The 27,495-nt window shown below is 39.0% G+C and overlaps 1 protein-coding gene across 17 annotated transcripts in view; it reads right to left on the bottom strand.

Moving 5' to 3' along the window:
* Nucleotides 1-3,916: 3,916 nt before the first annotated feature.
* SORBS2 (sorbin and SH3 domain containing 2) overlaps nt 3,917-27,495 on the bottom strand; it is a 137,913-nt gene continuing 114,334 nt past the window's right edge. For 15 of the 17 annotated variants that reach the window (XM_032329180.1, XM_032329187.1, XM_032329188.1 and 12 more), the window contains 4 exons: nt 26,449-26,652; nt 10,274-10,323; nt 6,331-6,437; nt 3,917-4,750 (listed from right to left, as the gene is read on the bottom strand). In XM_032329180.1, coding sequence (XP_032185071.1) covers nt 4,689-4,750; nt 6,331-6,437; nt 10,274-10,323; nt 26,449-26,652 — 423 coding nt within the window. In that variant the 3' untranslated portion in view covers nt 3,917-4,688. Of the gene's footprint in view, nt 4,751-6,330; nt 6,438-10,273; nt 10,324-15,795; nt 15,904-19,743; nt 19,939-21,583; nt 22,343-26,448; nt 26,653-27,495 lie in introns of all 17 variants that reach the window. The other 2 variants (XM_032329179.1, XM_032329181.1) reach the window with 2 other exon arrangements.

Below are 27,495 nucleotides of genomic sequence, written 5' to 3'. Positions count from 1 at the left end.
AGCCATAAAAAAAGAGGTAGCAAGCTGAATTTGGTCCACAGGACTTAGGTTGCCAATCCCTGGTGTAGACCATTCATTCATAATACCAGTCTCTGCTTGTACTCTGACCTAGTCATTCATGATGAGGAAATAATTTGAAACCATAACTGATACATAAACAATGGTTAGAAGGCTACAGTCCGGAAAGGAGAATGAAATGATTAAATCTTTAAATAAACAGGCTTTTGGGAGCTGACAGAGTACTTAGTCTTTTTGATTGAGTGATTCTTTAAAGAATATCTCCTTTTGTGGCTAAAATCTGGAAAACAGTAGGAAGAAATGCTCAGACCACACAAAGTGACCACCTACACAGAGAGATCAAGCAGAGAAAGTTCATGGAAACAGTTACTCAAACAGGTTCTTTTCGCTTTCTGTCAAATAAGAAATGGACATATATATGCTAGCTTTTAGCGAGAGTGTAGTTACTGGATGGATTAAAATTTGGCCTATCATACGGGAGGGTCCCTTGCTGCTACTCTTCCACTGACCTGGGCCAGTTAATGCTCAGATGTGAGCCACAGCAGATAAAGGCAGAGAAGCAGACAGTGTTTTCCATGGCCTGGCCATGTGGGGTTCACAACAAGAGATCCTACTTCACATACTGGGGGGGCTTCGGTAGCCTAAATGAGATGCCGGAAGTAATTTGTGGTGTATGTTGATGAGTGTGTATTGGCATAAAATCGAGTAAGATATGTTACTGAGGATCAAATGACTCTAAAGCAAACAATAGTTCAAAATTCCATCCAGAATGCTGACATCCACAATGAGAAAGCCTGGCAGGAGGGTCACACAGTGGCTGCTGCTGCTCCAGACCTCACAGCAGTACTTGGATGGCTGTGACAGAAGTCTCGGCGAACCGCAAAGGTGGAGAAGGGTTTCTGACCTCAGGGCTTTGGTAAAGCTGCCGTGGTATCTCAGCAGATTTTACAGAGAAGCACAAAGTATTAATTCTCAAGTAAAAGAGGAAATCTAGATTTTGATGCATGTGCCTTTAAAATCCCAGATTTATATTTTTAGAATGCTGATCATTTGGCAAGAGATGCACTGGAGGAGAGCAACAGGGTACCTGAGTACACACAGACAAGCATCCTGATCTTATCGGATTCTGATTCACCTAGTTAAATGACCCACAAATGCTCTGATGGAAACATGTGCAAAAGAATATTCTGGAGCATATTCTTCACACAAAGGGAACACATTTTAGTGAAAAGCTAATATACAGTGGAAATTTTCCATTGAAATAGAAGAGATCAAGGTGGGCATCAAGGAGAAGCAATGTGACAAAAACACTTCTGAGAACTGAATTGCCAACAGAGAAATGTACGGGTTTCTGAATATGTGAGACAAAGATGTGGGGGGAGGTGAACACATAGAGCCACAAGCGTCCAAGGTCTGTTACAAAGGATCCAAGTATGATAAAGAAGATGTGAGGGTGTGTGTGTGTGTGTGTGTGTGTGTGTGTATGTGTGTGTGTGCATACACAATCTATCTATCTATATATTTATATATAATCTATTTATAGATATATATATTATATTTATATAGATAGATATATTTGCAGAACGATATAATGGAATTATATATAATGGAATGGAATATATTTATGTAAGTATGTAGTGGAATATAAAAAATATATAATGGAATATTACTCAGTCATCAAAAGGATGAAATCTAGCCACTTGCAATGACGTGGATGGAACTAGAGGGTAATAAGCTAAGTGAAAAAAGTCAGCCAGAGAAAGACAAATAACATATGTTTCATTCATATGTGGAGTTTAAGAAAGAAAACAGATGAACACAGGGGAAGGGAAGGAAAAATAAAATATGACAAAAACAGAGAGGGAGGCAAACCATAAGAGACTCTTAACTCTAGCCAATAAACTGAGGGTTGATGGAGGGGTGGGGAGGTGGGGGTGTGGGGTCCCTGGGTGATGGATATTAAGGAGGGCACTGGGTGTTACAGGCAAATGATGAATAACTAAATTCTACCCCTGAAACTAATTATGTCCCATATGTTAACTAAATTAAATTTAAATAAATTTTTTTTAAAAAGAAAAAAGGATCCAAGTAGGAAAGCTAGTTATTTGCTATTTGTGTGAGAGTAAAGCACATAATTTAAAATTCCCTGAAAGCGTATGGGTCTTACGAGAGACTGCCATGCCAGTGGTGATAAAGCTTTTTAGGGCAGGAATTTTTAAAAATTTAAGGTGATTGAATTGAGACAGTGCTTATAACTTCTTGCAAGTAACTTCTTCTTAGAAAACATAGCTGTTTTTGAGGCATAAATATTATGTGTTGTTTTAGCTGAGTAGTAATTTTCAGTCCGAGAGTATTCAGCAAACAAGTCTTAGTGGCAGGTTTAAAGAACATTTCTTCTCTGAGATGATGCATATACCTCTTTTTTCCATTTGTGTATCTAGAGAACATAGAACAAATGCATTTTCTCTTGGTGTGTCAAAGAAATTGAGGTAAACTACACAATTTTCTTAAGGATAAATGTCGAAAAGAAAAACTGAAGTATACTTCCAAGCAAAATTTATTAGGTGTCTATTCAAGAAAAACACAATGACCTTCGCTTGTAAGAATTCAAAGTCAATTACCTGAAAGCCAGGTATGAACATTTTTTTTTCTTTTAAAATCAGATACAGAGAGTAGAAACAGTAATTTTTCTTAAATATGACAGGCAACAGATATTGAAATCTTTTCTCATAAATGGCATCAAGGATAATTACTCATTTATCAGCAAAGCTGCATGCACTTGACTTAATTTCAAACCCAAAGCCTTTAAGATATAAAGCTGATTGCAAACTTGACAGTTATCAAGGTAGGCTACTCGAAGATGTTTCTTTACCTTCTAATGAATGAAACTCCTCTGTAATCAGTACATTTCAGTTTGGCTGCTAAGATCTTTTAAGTTCATAAACGTTTGCATAAATTCTATCTTACAGAATTGCACAATCAAGGCGTGCTTGTGATCTGTGGGATATGTAAAGGATAATCTGTTGGAAAGTGTTTTAGCTTAGTTTAAAGTGAAAGATAAAGACCAAATTAGGAAATTTCCGTTTTTCTCGACAACTAAATAGTCTGTACAAAAAAAGGAGCAAACGTATGTACAAAATTCTGGAGTCTACGTACATTGTGAAAAGATCAATCACTGTCCACAGAAGAAATGCCATAAAAAGTTTAATCTATAAGGTGCTCAAGATCCAGATATGAATAGTTCTTATGCAAAGTCATAAGAAATACAAAGCTAGTTCTCAAGGTATGTGTAGCTCAGGCACTGTTAGCCACGTTAAATCTTTCAGGTCCCAGAGCCAATTTGTAAATTTCTACTTCAGGGCAGAACACATAACCTGAAGGATTTAACATTGCTTCCGAAAGTGCCTCATGGATTCCGAGGAAATATTTCACACACACCAGGAAAATCAGGCTCAACATATTCCTGTCCTCAAATGTTGCCAGGATTCTGAGTTCCGTAGAAGAAAAATAACTATCGTAGTAAAAATAATTGTATTGATCATAATCCTTGCTAAAACCAGCCATAATACTTGTGATGCTTCTGAAGTACTCTATTTCTATAAAATAACGTGTGGGATTCCTTTACATTTCCATAAAATGTACAACACACCATACGGATTGTCTGTTCTCGTACAATCTCAAATGTATATGTGTGCACACAGTGAAAACTTACCTATGAATATTGCTTACAGATACTTTCAAGTGTCTACGTTAGAATAATTCTTTGCACCTCTCACTAACACTGCTTTTATTAAAATTTTACCAGATAAATAAAACACTAAGAGCTCGTTGTTCATGATGCTGATTATTACATTTTAATATAAAATAGCAATGCAACTTTACAACACAATAGGTTTTTGTTTTTTTGTTGGTTTTATTTTTTTTTTTGTAGTCTAGCTAAACCTCTTATAGTCTCATGATTATTACCAAAGGCTCTTATTCACTTAACGGTTTGCACTTCTAAAAAGTACAGAAAAAAAACTGCAGGAAAAGACTCCTATTTGAAAACTCACATTCAATCAATAAAATCACACTCATCCGAATTAACTTTCCTACGCTTGCTTTAGGTTTTGTAATCACTGTGCGTATTACAATATGTAAGTGCAGGCAAACAATAGCCGAAGGACAGGTTTTCATGTCGTGTAAACCAGGACACTAGGCAAACTCGTGAAAGGAAAATACAGTGCCAAGCTAAGAATGTGAAAACACAAACCACAGCATTTAGGAATAAACAATCTCTGGTTGCCTGAGGGGAGAAAGCCTTTCAAAGTGGACTAGAGAGATTCTTCAGATATTTCCTTTTTTTTTTTTTTTTTTTTTGCCTCAAATACTTCTCCCTTTCTAACTCTAACCATCTTCTCTCTGATCTCGCACAGCGACGTTTCCAAGTTTAGAGCAGAAATCAGGACTACGCACGTTCACGCAGAAGCAAGCCCCCAGCCTCCCCAGAGCTGGGCAGCGGCAGTCCCTTGGCTGGTGGTTTGGTGGCAGGTAGAGGTGGGGAGGGCTGGGGAACTTCTAGAGGAGACCAGAAGGCAGGACAGTGGGGGCGGGGGGTGAGGGGGCTCTTTCAGGCAAGGGTCTGCAGATGTGGTGCTGAAGTGGGACTTGCAATGTAGGGAGACAGCGATTCACAGCCTCTTGACATAGTTTCCGGGAAAAGTACCAAAGAATTTGGTTCTTCTTGAGGTGCCTGAAAATAGAAGCAATAAATGGAATGAATAACGATGAAATATCGGTTTATATATGTGGGCTAGAACACTCTTCCCTTACAAGCTGTCATGAAGCAAGCCAGCCTTGCAGGCTTTGGAAAAGAAAGCGCTCCCCTGAACACGGTAGAAAGACAAAGGGAGCAGTTTCATCTGAACTGCCTGATGCCTTCATGGTTTCTCCAGCTGGAAGGCGGCCCTCCCACCCACACCCAGGTTAGACAGAGACGCTCAGCCTCTCAGCCGGAAGCGGAAGACCACGTTGCGAGGAGGTGGGTTTTAATGTCATGCCATTAAGTGAGACGATGCTCCAAGGCCAAGGACGCCAGACAAGAGGGAGGAGTGGCACACTCACGGGAGGACGTCGAGGCTGGCCGTGTGACAGGATGGCCCAGCAGCAAGGCTGTGTAGGGTGAGCTGGGAGTCTGACACCCTCTTCAACCGGGTGTAACATTAATGGCATTACGGGGGACACTGTCACCCTCCAGTTTTATTAGGTCATGGGAGATCACATGGGACGGGAGAGTTCTATGAACAGAAGCAGAGGCTTGTGGCTGCGGATGTGACTTCCGTACTTTCATCGTTTTCCCCACGGCTGGCCTGTCTATGGAAAGCTCTCTTTCCTTCATCTTGTCTTCTCTTGTCCTCCTGTGCCTATATTTCATTGTTCCCTCTTTCCTGTGCACCCCATTATATGATCTTGTCTACAAATAGTTTCTCAGAAGAGCTCTACTCTTATTTTTTTTTAAGCTTTATTTTTTTGAGAGAGAGAGAGAGAGTGTGTATGCATTAGTGGGGCGAGGGGCCGAGAGAGGGAGAGAGAGACTCCACAAGCAGACTCCCGCTGAGCAGGGAGCCTGATGTGGGTCTTGATCTCATGACCCTGACATCATGATCTGAGCTGAAATCAAGTCAGCCACTCAACCAACTGAGCCACCCAGTACCCCCTATTCTTCTTTTAGGAAGGTAAGAACGTCTCTCAACTTCGACCAAAAATTAAAATGAAGATGAATCATTGAACTTTCAGGGTTATTTAACACCAGACTTAGTAAGTAGACGAATTGCGGACTTCTTCATCTTGTTTTCTCCAATTAGATCCCCACTGCTGACACCTAACATTGTCCACCGAAGAGGGTGTTAGTATTTCTCATCTAGGAAACACTGTTGTTATGGTTCTTAGATCTCAGGCTTTCCTGGTTGGTGCTATCCAAAACAACTTTCTTCTGTCAGTTGAACTGAAAGTAAAACTAGCAGAAAATCACATATACCAGAAGACCATATTACAAATGCAATGCAGGGCAATTGGCTAAGCGTCCGATTCTTGGTCTCAGCTCAGGTCTTGATCTCGGGGTTGTGAGTTCAAGCCTCGCGTTGGGCTCCATGCTGGGTGTGGAACCTACTTAAAAAAATGCAATGCAGTGTTGTCTTGGGATTATACGGTGCATATGTAATGCGTGAAGGGTCAGAGGCATCATGAAAGCAAAGGAAGGTTGACTATCACAAATGACAAACACGAGCAAATTATAAAATGGCCCAAGGCATCTGAAAGGCAGTGTTCACCTACCCACAAACCATCCATCGTCACACTTCTCCATCACATCAATGACGTCACTTTCTCTGAGCTCCAGCTCATCTTCATTCCTAGGAGTATAGTTATACAGAGCCTGAAACCTTAAACAGGACAAATGGATGTGTTTAAAGACAAATCTTTACACCTTTGGGAAACTACAGAAGATTGTACATAGTCATTTTACTTTTAACATTTCTATCCTTATTAATACGTGAAACTTGATAGTGTAAGTCTTTGGTAAGCATGTAATGTAAATAGAAATATTTGGGCTTTCATGGGATTTAGATCACTCTGATAGCATTTTAAAACTACAAGGAGGAATAATTGTGGAAGTTCGTAATACCCACAAGTTGGATTAAAACATTTTGACACTTATAAATCAGACCTGCATTCCAGATGCCTATGATAGAAACCATGAGGGCATTAAATAATAGCACAGAATATAAAAGAAGTGATGTGTACATTATTCAGGGATGTAACGAGAAGGGATTATTGTTTTAGTTGGCCATAATCAAAAGCAAATAATTGCAACTTCCAAGTTGAATTTTCAATGGTTCTAAATGGAGACGTACAAACTATTTCAGACATGTCTTCTAAATCGCTATGTGGGGATCCCTGTAAAAGAGAAAGTTTTTTTTTTTCACCAATAGGAATTCCTTAAAGCAGTTTAGTTTCATAGTTTGAATCAGTGTTTGTGAGGATTTACAATTTGAAAATCTGATGTAATTCACCTGTGAAGTCAAGCAGATGAATTCTGCGCTCAGTGATGACTGAGTCAATAGCAAACAGTAGATTATGTATATAAGTTTCTTTTTTAAATGGTCCTGGAGAAATTGTGTTTGATGTGGAAACTCTCCCTGGAAATAATTTTACATGAAAAGGAATTACTGATAGAATGCTACCACTTTCGTTTCTCTGCGTGAATTCGTCGAGAGCCTTTATTTTGGGGACACTGATCAGTAAAATGGAATTTGTGGTAACAAAAGAGTATGTATTTTAATGCATATTAATGGAAACTGACATTTTGGAAAGTAAAAACACAAATTCTAGCAGCTGTGCATCTCAGGAAGCATTGGATATGCAGGTACATGAAAACTTCATATTACCACTAAAATATTACCAGTATCATGAGGGGGATTTAAAAAAAAAAATCAGTGAATTTGTTTTTGCTGTTTCTTCTAACAGTTATGTAATTCTGCCAATATATGGTAATAATAACCGCATTTCAGGGTATTCTGAATTTTTTTTTTTAAAGTCAACTTTAGAAAGTAGATAATGTTGAATACTGCTGGGACAAGAATGATTTATTTCTAATTACTTCATTCAGTCAGAAAATCACATTTTGGTGGAACGAAATTTTCCGATCATTTGAACTCAAGCATGTCATAAATCTGGGACAGGCTCCATGTGCTTCTCTCTCTGTCCATGAACTTTTTCAGATTGGGGGACCCAGATCAAGTTGGCTTCTGGCAGGGGTTGGGTGTGGGGGGTAGATGTTTGGGAGAGAACATCATCTCCTAGAATACATCATCTACCCTGGCTGGCACCAAACCCGGAAATCACAACATTAGAGATTTCTTTCCGTTAATATTTGTCTTCCTAGAAAATCTTTTCCGCCTTTTATACTCTTTCAAAATTGGGCATCTGATGTCTTCTGTTGGAAAAGGATTCTGACTGTGGCGAAGGACAGAGAAAAGTAGCCAGATTCCCAGGGCCGTGGTTAAAGGAAAAAATAAAATAAAAAGACAGGGAGAGGTTAAATACCAATACTGCTTAATTTGGATGTTTGCAATAGGGCCAGCCAGGGTTGGAGTAGACAAATTTTTTTGTTGTTTGCTTTAAGGATTTGATTTTGAGGCTGCTTAGGTGAAGGGGGCGGGTAGCTTTTGTGTATTCATATGGGGAAGTTGATTTCAACTCAGTCCCTTTTCCAATGAGGGAGACAGTCCTTCCTGGGCTGTTAATTCAGTGGATGTACATTAAAGCTCTCACTTTGGGAAACACCGATTCTCTGACTGGGCTTTCCAGGCCTTCCCTCCCTCAGGCGCTTGCTTGTCCAACCTCATATGGAGAAAAGCCTCTTTAAGGCCATGGAACCCCAGATGCTGGAGGAATCTCAAGGTTCCAAGAGCTTAAAAAAAAAAATCCCCAAATTGGCACAAACTCCTACTTCACTTTGGTATGACAAAAACCAGTGTGCTTGTCAAAATTTACTTACCATTCCGGTTTAATTAGGCCACCAAAAAAAAAAAAAAAAAAAAAAAAGGAGTTTCATGGAAACATAAACAAACCTTCCTGAAACCCCCCTGCCTCTTTTGGCTTTCAAAATCAGTGTTGCATGACAGGAAATGGAGCTAAATTACAATTAAAATGTTTTGAAGGATGTGTTGGTGAGATGAATGATGGTGGTGGCATCAAGGTGCTTCAAAAAGAAATTGGTCTTTTAAATAAGAAATGCTCATTCAAGCTCAAAGCTCTCTCTATAAACCTGCAACTTTTCCAAGAACGTATTTCATCCTAATTCTGAATTGCGGCAACCTTATAACACAATGTTCCTATTTGTACTCCAATCTAGTTTTTACATGAAAGGTATTTAGTGACACCCCATAATCCACTCAGCAGATAGAAATTTAGTACAGAATGTTTTCTAATGTCCACAGCAGAGCCTTAGACATGCCTTTTCCAACCTGTAAGCTCTGTGGTTTGATAAATACCCAAATGGCCACCCATGGAAGTATTAACTTTATAGGACATGAAACGGTAAAACACAATATACCTATCAATTCATAAACTCCTTAAAGCTGCTTAATACAATGTGTTGGTAATGCAACAGACCTGGATAGGCTTGGAATTTACTTTTTTGTGATATGTTCCTATCATCTGCTTGAATAAGGAAACAAACCCAAACTTCAGAATTACAAGTCTTATTGGATATTTTTTTCCCCCAGTTAAATGAAACTTGAAGGGATTCTTACTTCCAGCTTGTTCTTTGCCTAAGCTTTTCCCTAAGGAGGAGAGCTTTCTGGATGCATTTGATAAGAGGTGAGAGATGATTTCTGAGAGCATGCTGTTAGCTCAGGGCCAGGTCTCCGAGGAGGAGGGAGTCTGTGGTGAGAAGGCACCAGGCCCCACAGCTGGCCTTGCTGACTAGTTAGGCCCTGGCTGAGCAGAACATGGGCAGTGGGCCAGAGGGAGGTTCTGCTGGGGCTTGGGTCTGCCTGACGAGGTTTAGTTCCCTCTTTGCTCCTTCCCAGGGGTCTAACTCCTGACTTACAGACTAGGCAGTAGGCAGTAGGAACTAGATAGCCTCTGAACATCTGTGATGGGCAAAATGGAATGGAAAGAGACACACACAGAAAGAGAATCTTAAAGACAATGTGTGACACCTTCAATTTAAATTGACTTGTAGGTCAGAAAGGAGAGGGAGTTAGAAAGTGTGGAAAGGCATTGAGCTGAATGACATCGAAGGTCTTAATACACTGCCATTTCCAAAGACCCGGGTAAGAATGGAACTCTGGAATTGCATTACTAACTTATCACTGCTGGTCTACTTTGACATTCTTCTAGTCTTCGAATATGTGTACAGACAATGTTAGGACATTTCTGTGTCTTTCAAGTGTGGTAACTAGAATTCACATGCTGAGTGGAACAGAAAGGGAGGCAGATTGATAAATCTTGGGCATCACTGGAACATTGGAAGGATTTCTGGGTGTGTAAATCAGTCTTCTACCCAAAATCACAGGTTTCTTTTCAAAATGAACTTCTGCTCTCTGTTATGAAAGATGGAGAGCGTTGTAATTTCTCTTCATCAAAGAGCCTCGTGTTAGGTTGTTCTCTCTCATTTGCAAAGCTGAACAGGACTCTGTTTTAGTACATCGATTGTCTATTTTGTAGGTCAAAGTCAGTCTCGAACTTAGAAGATAAGAAGAATACTTACGGTTCCCCCCCACCTTGAATGTTTTCATGAGTAAACACAGGACGCTGTGGCTGAAATGAAATGATTTTCAATGTAATCAGTGTTTAAACTGGTACTAAGTAAAAAATAATTTGGATAATGGCATGGTACTTTTCTTGACATTTAATATTTCCTGTTGTAAAAAACCAAGAGGAAGGAAGAAAACCAAATAAAGGGGTTCTGCAGGATTAATAATTCAATTATTTTGAAGGATGCTTTGCATTAAATCAAAATAACCAAGGTTCAAATGTTTTGAATATATCTAGAGTCTAGTCTTCTCAAGCATTAAGGAAAAGTCAGGGTTTAGTCCCATTGATTTTTCAAAGGCCAGGAATATGGCAAGAACATAGACATCAAACCACCAGAATGGAAAGTGTGGACACCTTCATACAACCTTATTCCTAAGCGTTTTCTCAAACAAGCAGAAAATAGGCCACATTTAGTCTAACAGCAAAGTTTCCACATTCATTCTGCTTTTCCTTCACAGACAACATTTTCACGTACAGTACGGATGAAAATATAAGACATCCCATGCTACATTGGAATTAACACTCTCTGTTCTCCGTGTGGAGAGAACACATGCATTTTTAAAAAGAGAAAACAGAGAACTTTAAATAGAATGTAACAAACAATATCCAGGTAACATGTAACATTTTACCTTAGAAGAGAAATATTGGTAGAAATTTCCAGTGCACTGAACTCTCAAAAGAGTTTCCTTTCTTTTTAAACTAAGCATCAAGACCAGTATCTGTAATAGATACTTATAATATTGGAAATGACAAACCTGAGCATCCCATATATCCACATAAATATTGCAACGAATGAAAGTTAATATGTTTGCTGAATATGTAAACTCGACATTGTTTATACCAACTACCTAAATGTTACTATTTCAGGAAAAGAAAAGCATTACAATTATTTCATAACACATTTCAAAATCATCTTCTTCTTGATGACTACTGAGTTAGTTAGTAAGTCCATGTCCGTAGATACCAGGGCCAATTCCTGGGTCCCAGAATTCTGAATGGATTACTGACAGACTGGGTATTTTCCTCTGCAAATTGTCCATAGAACTCCCCCTGGTCCAAGAATGCATGAGGAAATCTGGGGTTTCTTTCAGTCTGAGTCTATAATCTGCTCTCCTTCCTAAATTCTTTATTCACTCCCTTCCTATCCAAACTCTCTAGCATAAGACTAAATATTTATGTTACTAAAACTTGAAGCCGTCAATCTATTGAAAGTTTACTCACACTGTTCTTAGAAACTTCACTCAACAGTCTGTGCATGGAATATATAAACTTAAGACTAAAGAGTGGATAAGAATTATTGAATACATGCATGACTTAAGAGTACAATACTTCCTTAAGTCAATATAAAGTTACTGATAATGTATCTATTATTGAAATAAGATACACGATTTTAAGAATTATGAAGACTAAACTATTTTCTAGCCTTGTGGTCCATTTAATTCAATGGAAATATATTGAATAATTCTATGTTATATAGAAGTAAGAAATGAATAAAAATAAATATATGTAAAATAAATACAAGTCAACCATAAGCTTATATCCTATTAATTTTTTTTAAATTCTTGTCCAATCACGCATAAATAACTTTCATGCAGGAATAAGACATATGTATATTGAATGCTATTAATATTTTATAATACTTTTCCAGTCTTCTTTTGCATTTTAAATCACTGCAGAATAATGTTCCTTCACAAAAGTGTGGAAATATTTTTTAGATTTCTTAAAGATTCCTCTTTTTTGCTTTAGAAGTAGAGGTTGGTCTAGCATTTTTTCACTATCTTGAGCAAAAGTGCTAGAAATATTTTTATACAAAGAGTTATTTCCTTGCTTTGGATCATTTAAAGCACATTTCCAGGAGTAAAATTTCTTGCCAAAGATTATATGTTCAAGCCACATGATAGTGAAAATGCTCCTATTAGTCACTCAAAAAATTATAAAAATGTAATTTAAAAAAATGGAAAATGCTGTATTTCAAAGCATATACCAGGACAGATGCTCTGGTCTCACAGAACATCATAGTACCCTTTACAGTGCATAGTGTAGTTATAAATAAGAAAATATTATCTGATTACCTGTTCTTATCTTCAAAGAAAAATGTCTTGTAAAATATATTCCATTGTGCTCTTTCTACGTGTTTGAATCATTCTAGTATGTTTAAGTTGAGTCAAAGTTTGACTTTTCCATCATGGCATCCAAGGCTTGGTACAACTGGCTGGTCTAATTTCATTGATTTCTTATGTTAAAATGTGACTACGACTTTAAAAATCAGATTGTTCTTTGATACCAAACAATCTACTTTGAAAGTCCATATAGAACCTTTTCCTTGTCATCATTATAATTCTACTACTTTTAAGTCCTTTAATTTGACTCACATCATAAGTAATTTAAGTGAATCGCCCCTTTGACAATTATGCACATCGGGCTGTTGCTAGAATTATGTGGCTCCATTAATGCCACAGGTATTTACGTCTCAAGGAGTTGTCTACCTGGGTGTGCCAGCCAGCAATGTTCTTGTTTTTATCAACCCCTCCCAATACGTCTTTTCTTTTCCTCTACCGCCTTTAAGAGAACCACACTCCTCACCCTCTTCTCTGATTTCCTGGGTCTCTATACTGTTCACATGCTCAGGCCAAGATTTATCATAGCCTTTATTAAGATGATGGTGACTCTAGAATTTTTCTAAGGTTATCTTAACAGGAATCATCTCCATGTGAATCTGGAGAGTGAGGAACCAGTGTTGAGGAAAGATGACTAGTTACAGCATTTGAATTCATTTATTTTAAGCGTATTTGGTTAATAGATGAAAAAGTAGCACTCACAGCTGTTCATGAGGGCACCTTTGTGTCTTTCTGGTATGGGTGTTGACAGTGTAACTTTGGATATTCACCTCAGCTTCAGTATCTCTAAAATCAGAGTTGGCCAAGACGGAGATTAAAATCTTATCCCTCTCGGGAAATCCATGGAGGAAACCACATTTCCACAGATATATTTCTTCTGTTACGTATAGGTGCCATCATCAACCTTACCCCTCTCTTGTCAGAGAGCCGAGATAGCTCACACGGATCGATTAATTCTCAAGTGTTCCAGTCATGTAAAAACAATCCTAATAACCGTTCAGCTTCATTTTTCAGATCAGGAAACCCAAACTCAAAGATCATTTCTTAATATCACAAATAAGTAAAAAGAAGAAACAATTGCAATTTTGACTGGCACTTTCTTGAATTACTCTGATGGAATAGATGGCCTAAGTTGGTTAAAATCAGCACCCTCATTTTGTCCTTTAGGCGAGTGTTTATGTTCTCTAAGGATACTCAAGGAAATTATCTTAGGAGACTATCTTTTGCCTTCCCCCTACTCCGCTGTTAGAACTCCAAGGGCACAAATCTGGAGAAGAGATCTGTCCTGAATCTGCACTCTATTGCCCCCAAGTGGTGAGGAGTGGCAGCAACACGCTAATATACCTCGGGATCGCTCTACAAAGTCCCTTCAGCCTGCATTCATTTTGAAAGGGTATTTTAAAGACTACGGAGTGTTGATAGCCATCTGTTTTTCTGACTATGTACTTCCCTTCCCACATTTTAAATTTTTGAGAAAGGATCGCTTTTTGGCCACCAGTATTTTGGGTCCGTGCTTCTATTTTAACTGCTCATTACTCATAATTTCTTAACAGTTTTGTGATCAATATAGCATATACATTTGTGACATTCAGAGAGACTTACATGTGTCTGAAGAATACAATAAAAATGAGAAAACCCAGTGAAGCGCCATGTTGTTTTCACGGAATCCTAAATAATTTAACTTTTTTCCCTTGACAATGTAACAATTCCCTCCCTCCTCCCTGCCCTTTAGCTTTTTTTTAAGGCTATCAAAAGTGGATACAAATGAGACAAGTTTAAACACATGCTAATATATGAAGCCAGAACCAGCCCACTGCTCCTAAGGGAACCAGTCTGGAATATCCTAGAATCTCTGATTATAGTAAACCATATACTTCCCTTGCTCAGACAGGGAGACACAGTCAGTCCAGAACGCTTCTGTCTACCATGCTTCTGCAGAGGCATTTCTGGGGATTAGCTATATTTAGTATTTGGTAATTCTTAATAAGAATTGACTGTTACTTTAAGTACTAATGTAGCACTTCTAGAGTTCTTCAGTCAGATTTTTTTCCATAAAATGTTAGTGGTAGTACTTGCCCACCAGAATTCGATAGAATTCTCCTAACAACAATCCCATGTTTATGTTGATAGCCTTATTTTTCCTTCTCAAATTATGACACACAACTTTGCATGAATCTAAGGAATACAGAATATTTATGTTTCCCATGAACATACAGAACTTATAAGTACATAATGTAAAAATCTGGCAAAGAAAAAACCTTGAGGTAACCTAAAACATAGCATCTCACTGACCCACGGGAAATTTATGGCCGGGCCATACGAATTGTGGAAAAAATCCTCCTTTTAGTTTTGGCTCTGGAAGGCTCTTCTGTGAGTGAGACTAAGAGTATCTTCAAATCAACATTCCTCTTTCTCTACGGCAACCCAAATCTCTGCCTCAGAAACAAAGTGACGGCTCATGATGCCAGCTAAAAGCACAAACATGGCAGAAACAGAGAGAGCTACATTTTTTGAAAGCGGAAAAGGAAATCCTCTTTACAACCAATCACACCCTTAGCAATTTGGAAACCATAGTCCCGTAGCAGACCAGGTAAGGTGAAACCCGCCTTTATCAAATAAAAATGGTGAAAAGACAGACTTTTGCAGAGATAGAAATCCCCAAATGCCTTGGCTGCCTTCTTCAGAACTGATCGTCCCATTTGGAACCCATTTATATGAACAGAGCTAAAGAGTTACAGGGAAAGGTAATTTCACCTTTAAGTTCAATCAGAGCTGTCAAAAGACGGGGGTACTGAAATACCCTCCAATCTCTGGTTTAGGCTTAAAAAGGATCATGGAGCAAATGTAGCACACATTGCCAGAGCAACCAGATATTTTTGCAACAAGGACATGGATTCAAGAAAAAAAAAATCAAAATAAACTGAAAGCCACAGAAGCAAACATTACTGGAAATGTGTGAGTCCTATATACGATTAGCAACTGCTTTATTCTTTGCACTAAAAATGGTGACTGGAAGGAAAGCAGCGACTGACAGAGAACATGGAAGCCTGAGATGGCTGGAGAAGACAACATATACTAACTACACCCTTACTTGTCTGATGAGTGTGTCATCCTGTCTTTTTGGTGTTTAGAAAGCTGACACATACAGGCGTAAAAGGGAAACACGTTGCCCAAAGACAAGATAGGATTTTCGAGTTGATCTGATTTCACAGCCCATCATCATGGTTCCTTCATCTCAGGGGTATCTCTAGCTCTACTTTAGGGGCAAAGCACAGCAATGACAACGAAGGAAGAGCCAGCCTACTGAGGACGGGTGGCCAGCGTGCCCGGCCTTGGGGGGGGGGTGTTCTGACCCTACCCTGTGGGAACTGCTGAGCCCTCTGACAGGCGAGCCGCAGGATCTCCTAGACATCACTGGGCTACGCGGAGGCTTACCCAAGACAAATATCTCGCTTTTTAAGTCAGCCTGGAAAATCCATAAGAAGTTAATTAGTTCTTGTCCTCATTCTGCGGCCTTCAGGAGGAGCTTCCCTCTTTTGCTTTTTCATGCACACGCAGCATGCCAAACTTGAACGGTTGCAGAGCGGGGAGGGTTTACCAGTTAGCCCACAGACAGCTCTCTTGGCTGCCCACAGTTTTCATACCACAGGCGGCAAGTGCTGCTTTCAGAAGGAACTCAACAGGCAGAGCAGAAAGAGTCTTACGGAGAGAAGCTGGCATCAAGAAGATGTTTGAGTGCAATGTTGACGGCTAAGAACGCATACAAGAATGTTTACCAATGGGGTTCAAGACAGCCTCAGAACTGACCTATTTCCTTTGTGCTTATTCGACCAGATGCAAGGTAAGATAGAGGGAAATATCTCTTAATACCCACCGAGTTTCATAAAAAGTCTCAATCATTGTTCAGGGGCACATTTTCTAACAAAACACATCGGGAGAAAGCATGGCTTTTTGGGTAAAAATGGTAAACTATCACGAAATACTGAATATTGTCCTGACTCCATCTTGTGACTATCTTGGCATTCTTTCAAAGGTAGATTTTTAATACGACAGTGAACCAACTAAGCTTTTTTGTGTGAGTATGCTTTATTTTCTTTCCAGGTGTAGACAAGATCTACCATTTGTCCAAACTGTTAGGCAAGTATTCGATATGCTTACAGGAATTTCAGTAGGACGAAAAGACTTTTTTTTAAAGAAAAGTGTGTGGTTTTGTTAACTCTCACTGAGGAATGTTTTTTATAATAATTAGTAATAATTGACCTCACATCTGCAGTCTCTAGATAAGAAATGCATTAAGTATTTTTCATTAGGGGTTATGGCAGAGAATGCTTGATGTTCTCCAGTATTCATTCTCTTCTTGTCCATCCTCTGTAACAGAATCCTAACAGGGACTTGGACATTCTGAATAAAGTCTATTTCTCAGCCTTTCTTGTGTCAAGATGTGCTCATGTGATAAGTTCTGACAGATGGGATATATGCCGTAGGAAGGGACTGCTGGAGCTGGTGCAGCCACTTTGGGCCATGCAGCGGAAACTTCTCATTGAGGAAGATGATGTGCTAAAATAAAATGGCATTTCCTGATGACTATGGAGTCACCTACCAGCCCTAGATGCCCTACCTTCATGCATAAAAGAAATATACTTGTACATTGTTTAAGCTATAATTATTTTCTGGTGCAGAAGCTGCCCCAATCTCAACTAATACAGGGATTCTATGAACATTAAGGCTCATAGAGAAAAAACATTTAGCTGTTGGCTTGATGTGGATAAACAGCCAGAAAGATCATCTGGACATAGTAGGAAGAATTAGTGCTTAATTCCATGTCGGAACTGTGCTCAAGGGGATTACTTTCTGGTGGGATGGTGTTAGAGTGAGCAGTCTTCCTTAGGGGCCCACAATGTTTCTTGGAAGACACCCAAAGACGAATATCTCTGTCTTTTCATAAAGAGCTTACACTGCAATTTGAGTCCACACACCATAAGTCTCTTAGCTGGAAGGGGAAGTTCAGCTTATAAAGGAATAGAGAATTATGATCATTTCTAGTATGAAAAACCACTATTTACAAAAAGGATGCTCAAAAGACTAGAGAAAATATTGAAATCTGATTTATATATCACTCATCATGTATATGTACATTTCAATCTTCTGTCATCTATAAAGTGTTGGTGAATTTTACTTTTATGAAGGATTTTAGATTGTATGTGAAAGACTTACATTGTCTCAGAAAATGAAAGACTAAAACTGCATTAAGTTATCATGCACTAAGTAAAACAATGGTGGGTGGGGGTTGATAAAAGTATTTTAATGACTTCATGCATACTATGCCATATCTACTAAAACATTATTAAAATTTGATTTTGTCTTTGCTTTTAGTGCAGGGTGGCTTTGTAATGAGTGTAACTTGTAACATTCTTGACATGGAAGAAACATGCAGCCTTCTTAGAAGACTCAAGCCAGCCCAGTTTATCGGTGTCGGATGTGGGGTTAAACTATAATGATGGCCTGAGCGTTGCTGCTGATTCAGTTTGCTTCTATATTTACAAGCACGGATAACTTCAGTCAACTTATATTCTCCCTATGAATGGAAAAAATAGATTTATAAGGTTTTCAAAAAGCTCAGTGAGGGATTTATAATGCTCATTTGCTCTCGAGTAAGATAAAATAGAGGGAAAAAATGCTCCATTTTTCTGGAGTTAGTTATTTGATTTAGTTATGAAAGTATCCTTGGAAAACATGATTGTTGTGAATACCTCCATTCCCTCATAGCATTCTGCAAACTGAAACCTAATGTGTGTATGAGATTGAGCATGGTTCTTGCAGCAGAATAAACCTGTGTAAATCCTGGTTTTGTCCTTGAGACTACAATGGCGAGATCGTCATCTCTCTGATGGAGAAGTTCACGGGGTGCCTGGGTGGCTCAGTTGGTTAAGCATCTGCGTTCAGCTCAGGTCATGATCCCAGGGTCCTGGGACAGAGCCCCCAGTCAGGCTCCCTGCTCAGGGGAGGAGCCTGCTTCTCCCTCTCCCTCTGCCTGCTGCTTTGCCTGCCTGTTCTCTCTCTCTCTCTCTCTCTCTCTCAAATAAGTAAACTCTTCAAAGAGGAATAAATTAGAGAGGTCCAATTCTAAAGTTACTGTGCCATGTATTGACGAAGTTTAAGGGCTAAAGAACAAGTAAGGGAAAGGCAAGGAAGAAATACTTTGGCCTTAAAATGAAAACCACAGAAAGAGTGGGGGAAAGGCAAATTCTTAGTCTTAGATATTATCTGAAGTATTATTATTATTATTATTATTATTATTAAAATTTCCTAATTATTTCACACCAGCCAAAATGAAACCATGAAGGGTAGAGAGCAGCTAGTCTTTAAACTATTTCACTTTTTCAAAAAAATTCCCTTCATCGGTAAGATGAATTCACATTACTGGACTATTGGGGCGGATGGAGGCGGTGATGGGAGTTTGGAAAACTGTGCAGACGGCATTTCTCCGGAGTTGGGTGTTGGTGCTTCCTAGCAGAGAAACTCGACTCTACCACAACCTTTGTGCTTTCACTTAAGGGCAGAGGCTCCCATTTCCATTTCCAAAGACTGGAGGGGAGGATGGGTTATCATCTGACGTCTATCACCTTTTGTGTAAAGGAAGAGATTTCAAGATCATTCTGATTGTAGAACCAGAACTCTCCTGTGATGAGTTCATTCCTGCTGTGGTTAAATCCCTTTCCAGGGCCAGCCACTAATTTTGTTGGCCGTCTTTTTTCACGGTATCCTTACAGGGAGTTGAAAACCCAGCAGGGCTGCCAGCTGCACTACTCAGAGTTGGGTGATTTGTGAACTGTTAACAGGAAAGTGTCATTCCCGCCATCCTCATTAACCTACTTCCATTTTGTGGAAGAAAAGTGTCTTGGCACTCAAGACAGTGCCAAGGATCTTCCTACCCTCGGGCTCTGCTGAACCCGCTGATGGGCGGGACAGGTGGGAGGCAATGAGCCCGCTGAGGAGGGACAGAGGATGACAAGCAACAGAGTCGATGTCTTTGAATGGGATGCTCTCAAAAAAAAAAAAAAATCTAGTGATGACTTTTTATTCTTATATATACATTTTTGTTTGTTTTACTCCTCAATCTGGGTGTGGCTGCTATGGAAGTGTGTCTTTTAAAGGTTTGGACAGAGGCCATGCCAATGCTGTTAACAGTTAGCAACCAATATTTCCATGGCGTTTTAGAACTTGTAAGATGGCACAAATCTAAATACAGCTAATGAACAAAATTCATTTAAAGACATGCAAAAAACCACACTCAGGATGCAGTTACCTTTAGTTCTGGTGAATTTATCTCCTGTTGGTAAGGGTATTTGGGGAGGAGGGGGGGAGAGTAGGGCTGGGGAGTCTGAGAAAGGGTGGAGTTCAGGTCAGAGACAGAGGTGGAGGGCAAATGAAAAGGAAGGGCGGGAAGGAGACAGCTGGGAAACGGTGTGGACTTTCCATCTCCCGGAGAAAGTGAAGGCAGCTTAAAGATTGAGGAAAGACAAGATGTGATTACGGCTTGTGTCCAGAACAAGGTTACCTGGTCTCTGGAGATTATCCCCCAACCTCAAATAATGTTAATGTTACCAAATACCCTGGCAACTGACATTTATCACAAGTTCTTGCTTGAAAAGCACTAACTTTTTCTATTGAATTTGATTCAGAATTCCCAGTGGGTGGCATCATTTTTCTGAGGTGGGTAGTTAGAGACAGGAACCCCCAGATTCTACAACTTTCTATTTACAGGATGGCTCCTTCTAAACATGAAGGAGAAACAATGAAAAGCGATGACTCTTGTAACTTGCTGGTAAAGTAGATCGCGATTTCTAGAGAGTTTGCTGCAAAGCTAGGGGAGTGGCAGCGATGACGTGTGCCTGTGGGGCGTGCGCCTGTGGGTGCCTGGTGGGAACCACTGTGAAACCTCCCGCTCCCTGCCGGCAACAGGCTCCTGGGAACAAAGCCACCTATCTAATTGCCTCGTACTATTGATTACGTTGGAGGGAAAATGAGTTATTTAAATAACTGACCTAGAAACACGTTTGAATTCCTGTAATGAATGATCTCTTGTATTCAGTAGTGTGTTTATTTTATACAAGTGTAGGTGGGGCTGGGTTCTTTGTTCAGGTGAACTTTTCTCTTCTGGGTGAGGAACTTAGCCAAGCCTCACGGTTCTGTGGGTGTTGAGGGTCCTCGTGGGCATTGATCTTTATTTAAGCCCAAGAACACCCTGTAGTATAGGTCACTTGTGCCTCTATATGTGTTCCTGGTAAGGTCTTCATAGAAAACTATGGGATTTTTTGAAAATTATTTTCATTTTCTAAGATGTTTAAATAAAGGATCCATGGGGGGAAGTGATTTGCATAGTAACATGATATAAAACATTCTTTTTGTTTCATAATTTCAGTCTTTGCCAGTAATCAAATTTTCTTTTTAATTTACAGGTGATATATTTGCGAGATCAAGTTTTGCTTTTGCTTTTGTTGTAAGAGAAAAATTTACAGGCTAAAGATTTAAGGTGTTTTCCTTCTTTACTAATTAAAATCATTGCCCAAGATTCTTTGTTTGTAAGATGGAAATCCATCAGTAGTCTTATGTGGCCACCAACTTGAAGAAATTATTTCTTCAGGGAGTTAAAAGGGCACAGGAGTACTTTTTTGTTTCCTCCTTCTCTCTTTCTCTCTCTCTCTCTCTCCTTTTTTGCAAATCGCCTTTGGAATTGGACTCATCTCCATGTATTGATGTCCTCATCTCTACAGTGGGGCTAATAATATGACCCACCTCATTGAGTTATGAAAAGTAAAGATGAAGAGTTCTTAGAACAGTGTTTGAGAGTAAGAGCGCAACTCTGTAGCTATCACGGTTAGTAACAAAAATCAGGAAGACTGTTTAAATATGAATTTGTAGTCACCAATAAATACTGGAATTATATCATATATTTATGTCATCTCACTAAAATCTGGTGTGTTTCCATCCATTCCTCCACCCCCCAGCTTAGGCAGTGCTTGTGTTTCTTAAGAGGATGTCTTGTAGGGTAATGCTAAAATTAATGTTTATTAATGTGATTAACTGTACTATCTAAATATAGTAAGACTGGTTAGTTCTTCAGTAATTAGGCAAGATTAAAATACCTCATTACTGGTCTTCGCTGCATTGCTGTCTTCCTTAGGGGTCCTAGGATCTGTGGGGGTGGCTACAGGATATTTTAAGCAGGCGGGTTTCCTCTCCTCTTCCTCCTCTTCAATGTGCAGGCTTGGTGTGCCCTCTGGGCCATCATGGGCACACCACAGGGCCCCTGGTTCCTGAGATTCTGGCCCTCCTTGGATGCCTGACATAAACCCCTCACAGATATCCTCATCTTCCTCTCCAATGACAGGGAGACATTGGGGCAAGGGACCCAAATTCGTGTGTGCAGAGGCCACAAACTTATCACCTAGAACTTCGGGTACTTTCTCGGGGCCTCCAAAGCCCTTTCCCATTTTTGTCAGATCGTCAAACTTGTTCTGAGTTGTCTTTCTGGAATCCTGCAGTGGTTTGGCCTCATAAGGCTGGAGTGCAGCCGAGGTCACCCCTGAGCCGGGGACAGGTAGCAGAGAGGAAGCTGGCTTGGCAGGTCCAGAAGCTGGAGGCAGCGGGAGGAGTACTGAGGGCTCCTCCTTGATTTCAAGGATCTCCTCTAGGATACTTGGTTTGGCTTGGTCAGCTGATAAGGTGAAAGCACCAAGCTTCTCTAATTCATCCAAGAAGCTGTCCAGAAAAGGAGGTGGCGCTGGGGTCAAAGGATTTGCCGGTGGACACGTGGCTGTCAGGGACAGCCACCCAGGGGCTGTTTTATCTGAGCCAGGTGAAGCTTTGTGCATGGGAGCAGGGGCTGGTTCCCTGGAAGCCAACTTAGAAATGAGCAGGGATTATGGCGTTAAAAAGAAAGAAAGTCATAATAATAATAATACATCAAAACACAGAGACAGAGAAATGCAGGAAAGGTATGGTCATACATATAAAAATATTTTATGCGACAGTTTCGACTCAAAGATGTTTTGCTGACTTTAAATGAAATCATTAGCATGTTAACTAGAAGGTTATCTGAACACGGAAACTCTCCTAGTATTTGGTAAGAGATCTTAGGTGTCAGGATAAGATAAAGCTATTGAAGAGATCACAAGGTCAGACCGTGAAACCCTAAGTGATTTTATTTTATAGATTAGCTCTTTTAAACTAGGGTTCAGATACTGACTTAGTGGTCTCTGATATAATGTCACTGTAAAATGAAAGGTTTCAATAATGTTACTGTTAAACGAAGTTTTCAATAATGCTACTGTTAAATGAAGGTTTCAATAATGTTACTATTAAATGAAGGTTTTAATAATGTTACTGTTAAATGAAGTTTTCAATAATGAAACCTTTTCTTATCCCTTGAATTTGTTTAGTGTTCTTTCTTCCTGTAATGGTGCCAAAACTTTGGAACTTCCATAGTTTTCTCACTTATGTTTGCAAGGTAATTATAACATATGGCATAAGATATTTTTACATCATTATGCATGAACACGTTTCCAAATGAATAAATTCTGAAAAATATTTTTCAAGAACAGAAACTCATCATCAGAATACAACTTGACTTATGGTAACTTCTACTTCAAAGTTTAAAAAATCCAAAGTAAGTTTACATAGAAAGGGGACATATGATTTTAATGGGAGTAAACTTCTGCTAGGACTCCCATTCCTTTATGTTAACCTGTGAAATATAATTTATGAAACTTAACCTCCTGAGGCAAAAATATACTACTGTGTATCTTAATATTATCACTATATTTCGGACATATTGAACAAAACAGAATTTTAGTGGATATTCCTGAAAAATAGTTCTAGAAGCTCCGCCTAGGAACATTCTAAGACATTTATCTATTGTTGCTGAACTAGAAAGAATGCTAGACATGGATGACATTTTACTTTCATTCTCTCTAGGTAGACGGTTTGGGTTTGGAAAGAAAAAAAATCTTCAAGGAAGATTTTGAGATGCATTTTCTAGTTGGTTGTTTAGGATGAGACTTTACTCAGGTACTCAGCACTCTTGGTCCTAGGGCCACGTAATTTTGACTTCTGTGTGCTCTAAGAGGAATGGGGCACTAATAGAATTTATTTAGCTATTTTTTTTTAAAGGAAATATGATTTCCTGTCAGCAGGGGGTGGGATAAATGAGGCAAAGAGTCACAAAGCTCATGTGAATGTTCTACCAGAAGATTTGGGACTAAAGGCTGCCGAGCACCTGATAGAAAGAGATACTACACTGTGGTCTGTTAGTAGATAGACAGCCACTTTTAGCAAGTCCTGTCTGTGTTCAATTTTTAATAAGACAGAAATTACCTAAGTCTCCTTTGATAGCTTAGAGGAGTTCTCTTACTAGCCAGTGTTCTATTTTATGCTCTTTGTTATATAATGCCATAAAAGATTTTGAAAATCTGTGAAATATGTAAAAATTCAGGATTATGACTTTTCACTTTCCCTTTTTTCTCATGCTCAGGAATATTATGTGAATGAGGAAGAAAGACGTTTAAATCCCACTCTTGTCATGACTGCCACTATCACAGTTACTACCTGCTCCTTTTATCGGACCATGGTGGGCAATACGTATGCTAACAGGTTCAAAGTGCTTAGCTTGACAATGGACTTGATTCTGCCAACAGTGAAACCAAGTATCTGAGTTGCCTATATAACATAAATATACCTATAATACGAAAATCAAGAAATTATCTTTTCTCCTTAGAGTTGGACTCCACTACACGCAATGCAGAAATAGTGTCAACATTTGAATCTCCCCTCGCATAAAGATAGTATGTTGAGGGGCACCTGGGTGGCTCAGTGGGTTAAAGCCTCTGCCTTCAGTTCAGGTCATGATCTCGGGGTCCTGGGATCGAGCCCCACATTGGGCTCTCTGCTCAGCGGGGAGCCTGCTTCCCCCTCTCTCTCTGCCTGTCTCTCTGCCTACTTGTGATCTATCTGTCAAATAAATAAACAAAATCTTAAAAAAATAGATAGTATGTTGAGAAATGTGATTTGAGTGTGTCAAAGAGTGATTCAAGAGTCAATGAGTTCCTTCTCTATTTGCAAATATCAGTTAGAAACTAGGATATATAATACTATAGTTCCTTTTCTGAAAATGATTCAGTTCAACACTCCTGAGAAGTTTCCTTCATTAAGCCAGTGATATCATAGCATAGATTACCAGATGGGATGAAACCATTAAGTATTTTTTTTTTCAAATTATAGACATGAGCTTTTCAACATGTTTTCTTCCCAGCAGTTGAGAATAAACACTAATTAGTTATTAGTGAATTTCTCTATTTATAAAATGTAAAATCTGGTGTTCTAAGAAAAAAAAAACCTAGGCAACTGAAAATACATTTAAATCATTCACAATCAAGATTAAAATGCTGCGATCTATAATATTGCATTGCCAGTATTAGTTAGGACATTATGGAAGAATTTCTTACATGTTAAATAAGGCTTTGTAGATGCATGCTTATTCTTTCTTATAAAATTTTCTTTGAAGGTACGGCCTCTTTGAAATTTAGCTAGTAGTTCTTTTGAGATGACTGAAGGGTAATTAAGATAGTTATAAGGATGAAGATTCTGATCTTTTCTTTTTATCAGTAGGAACTGTGAAGGAAGGACGTTGATCTCTAGAACTAAGCTCTGGTAGTGAAATACATATACTGAAGGAGCTTCTAAAAAACTTTCTAATCAATCAGACAAAATCAGAGGGTACCAAACTGTTCTATTACCCAATGATATTATCCAGTGATAAAGGATTGAGAGCAATTATCCAGCAGCTGAAAGCCAGTCTTCAAAGAGGAGTAGAATAAATAAAATGCCCTTTTAAAAGAGAATGTTTCTCTTGAGAGGGTAGACTCTTCTATCATTTATTTACATATGTAAAGTCCTTCTAGGCTCCTTGTCAAGGAGTACTTTGGGTCACCTGGGATGCTTTTTTGCACTGGGACATGATGACTTCACACTCGAATAATGTTTGTTACGTTGATGTTATTTTGTTAGCTCTAAATGGTTTATTTTCTAGGTCCCAGCCAAACTGGTTAATAAATTGTGCAAAATAAAATGTTTAAAATGTTGGAAAGTGGAACAGTTCCTTGGTAATTTTAAGTTTTACACTTGAAAGTTAATGAGAAGGAGAAAGAAATCCCTAAATACCATCCATGAGAAGAATACAACATATTATAATTCCATAGAAAATGAAGGAAAACTTCACACTGTGAGTAAGAAAAGTAGGAAAATAGCCTTTTCTAATTAACCAGTTCAGGAAGCAAAGTGCCTTTTAGAGTACATATTGAGAAAGATAATGATCTTCAGCTAACAGCTCAAGAGAGACAGTAGTTCCAGCACAAAATCACCCTAAACTTAATAACCAATGACATTTTCATTCAAACTAATAAGCAAACTGACTTACAAACCTTAATTAAATTTTTTTCCTCTCTCTTTTTCTATATTAAAAAAAAAAAAAACAAGACTCTTATAGAATTTTGTCAACTTAATTACCATGCCTTGGGACCATTTTGAGATCTATCTACATATACTTATATATATGACTTATACCTATACAGATCCATGTAAAAGATGCACCTATAAACATAAAATCAAGCTTTAGGAAAAAAATCAAGCTTCAGAAAAATTTTCAAAAAGCAGATACGTGTGTATGTACACATGTATATATCGTATGAGATAATTGTGATACTAATGTTTTCTCCATCAGTATTTTAATTCGAAAAATAAAATTATAAAAATCCAGCATTAAACCTTTGTGCTAGCGCCCCTCAGAAGAAGAAACTATATTGACTTGACATGGCTCGCACGCTTAGAAATATAACATATACATTTTGTGCTTTGCAATAGATTTGATGTTCTAGTCTAATGCGTAACGTCACATATTGACAATCTTACTTCAGGCTCCCAGGTATTATACCAATATGCTAGAATGTCTTCTTACCTTATTGGAACTTAAGCTGTGGAGTCTATCACTAGAGTAGCTGTGGGGGATTGGAGGGTCGGGGTAATCGTCAGCACCTGTGGTTGGATTCTTCTTGACAACTTCTACATAGGAAACAGGGAAGATGCCTTGTCTGCTGGTTCCTGGGATTTTACCTTCATACCAGTTTTGATCAACTCTTTTAAGAAGAATAACTCTATCTCCCTGTAATGAATATTAGGAAAGTGCGTTATAAATAGAGACGTGATAACAACAGCAAAAAAGTGTAATTGTCATGGTTGTCTGATAAACAGTAGTTTTCCATTTGGGAAAAGTCTGGTTATTGTTGTTGTTTGTTTGTTTGTGTAAGGAGAACACAAATAAACTGACTTCACTCCCAAATTACAGATCATCCACATATAGGCAATTTCACCATTCGTTCATGACATGAGAATCTCCCCTAGGGATGCCTGGGTAATGGGAATGGGCCTACACATGTTCTTACACTGGTACCATGTGGAAGGACCCGAATCCGTTTCCTTAAAAAGCACTATGGTTTAACAGGGAAAATCTCACTGACAGTAGCGTTATCCTATCACTGACAGATTCAAGGGAATGACCTCCTTCTGCAGGAAGTGCAGCTCCGCGCGCTCTGCTAGTGTGTCTGAAATGGACTGCGGAAATCAGCCTCTGGAAGGGATGACGTTGAAGGGTACACTGTCTTTCTTCCTCGATCTACACCTGGGAAATAGCCGCAAAGGGTATGGCTAGCAGGACGGGGCAAAGATAGTCCCCTCCACAGCCAGGGCTGACCTCCACCTGTTTTGCGTTAAGATGGTGAAGCAACGCTGTCCATTCTCGCTGGTTGGGGACAACACCAAGGTGGTCATTAGACATTTTCACAGAGCCCCCGGCTTTAGCAATAACAGAACTTTCTACGGTTACCATTGCTGCTACTGGCAGCGATCGTGCCAATGCCACAAAACTCAGCTGAAATTTCAACTTGAAACCACATGTGGCCCTGAAATAAATAGGCAAATTGTGGTTAAATGGCAGTAACTTCACAGC

Source organism: Mustela erminea, chromosome 21 (assembly GCF_009829155.1).
Source record: "Mustela erminea isolate mMusErm1 chromosome 21, mMusErm1.Pri, whole genome shotgun sequence".
NCBI lineage: Eukaryota > Metazoa > Chordata > Mammalia > Carnivora > Mustelidae > Mustela > Mustela erminea.
Note: the sequence above shows the minus strand (reverse complement) of the source record. Positions and strands in the feature narration are given on the sequence as shown.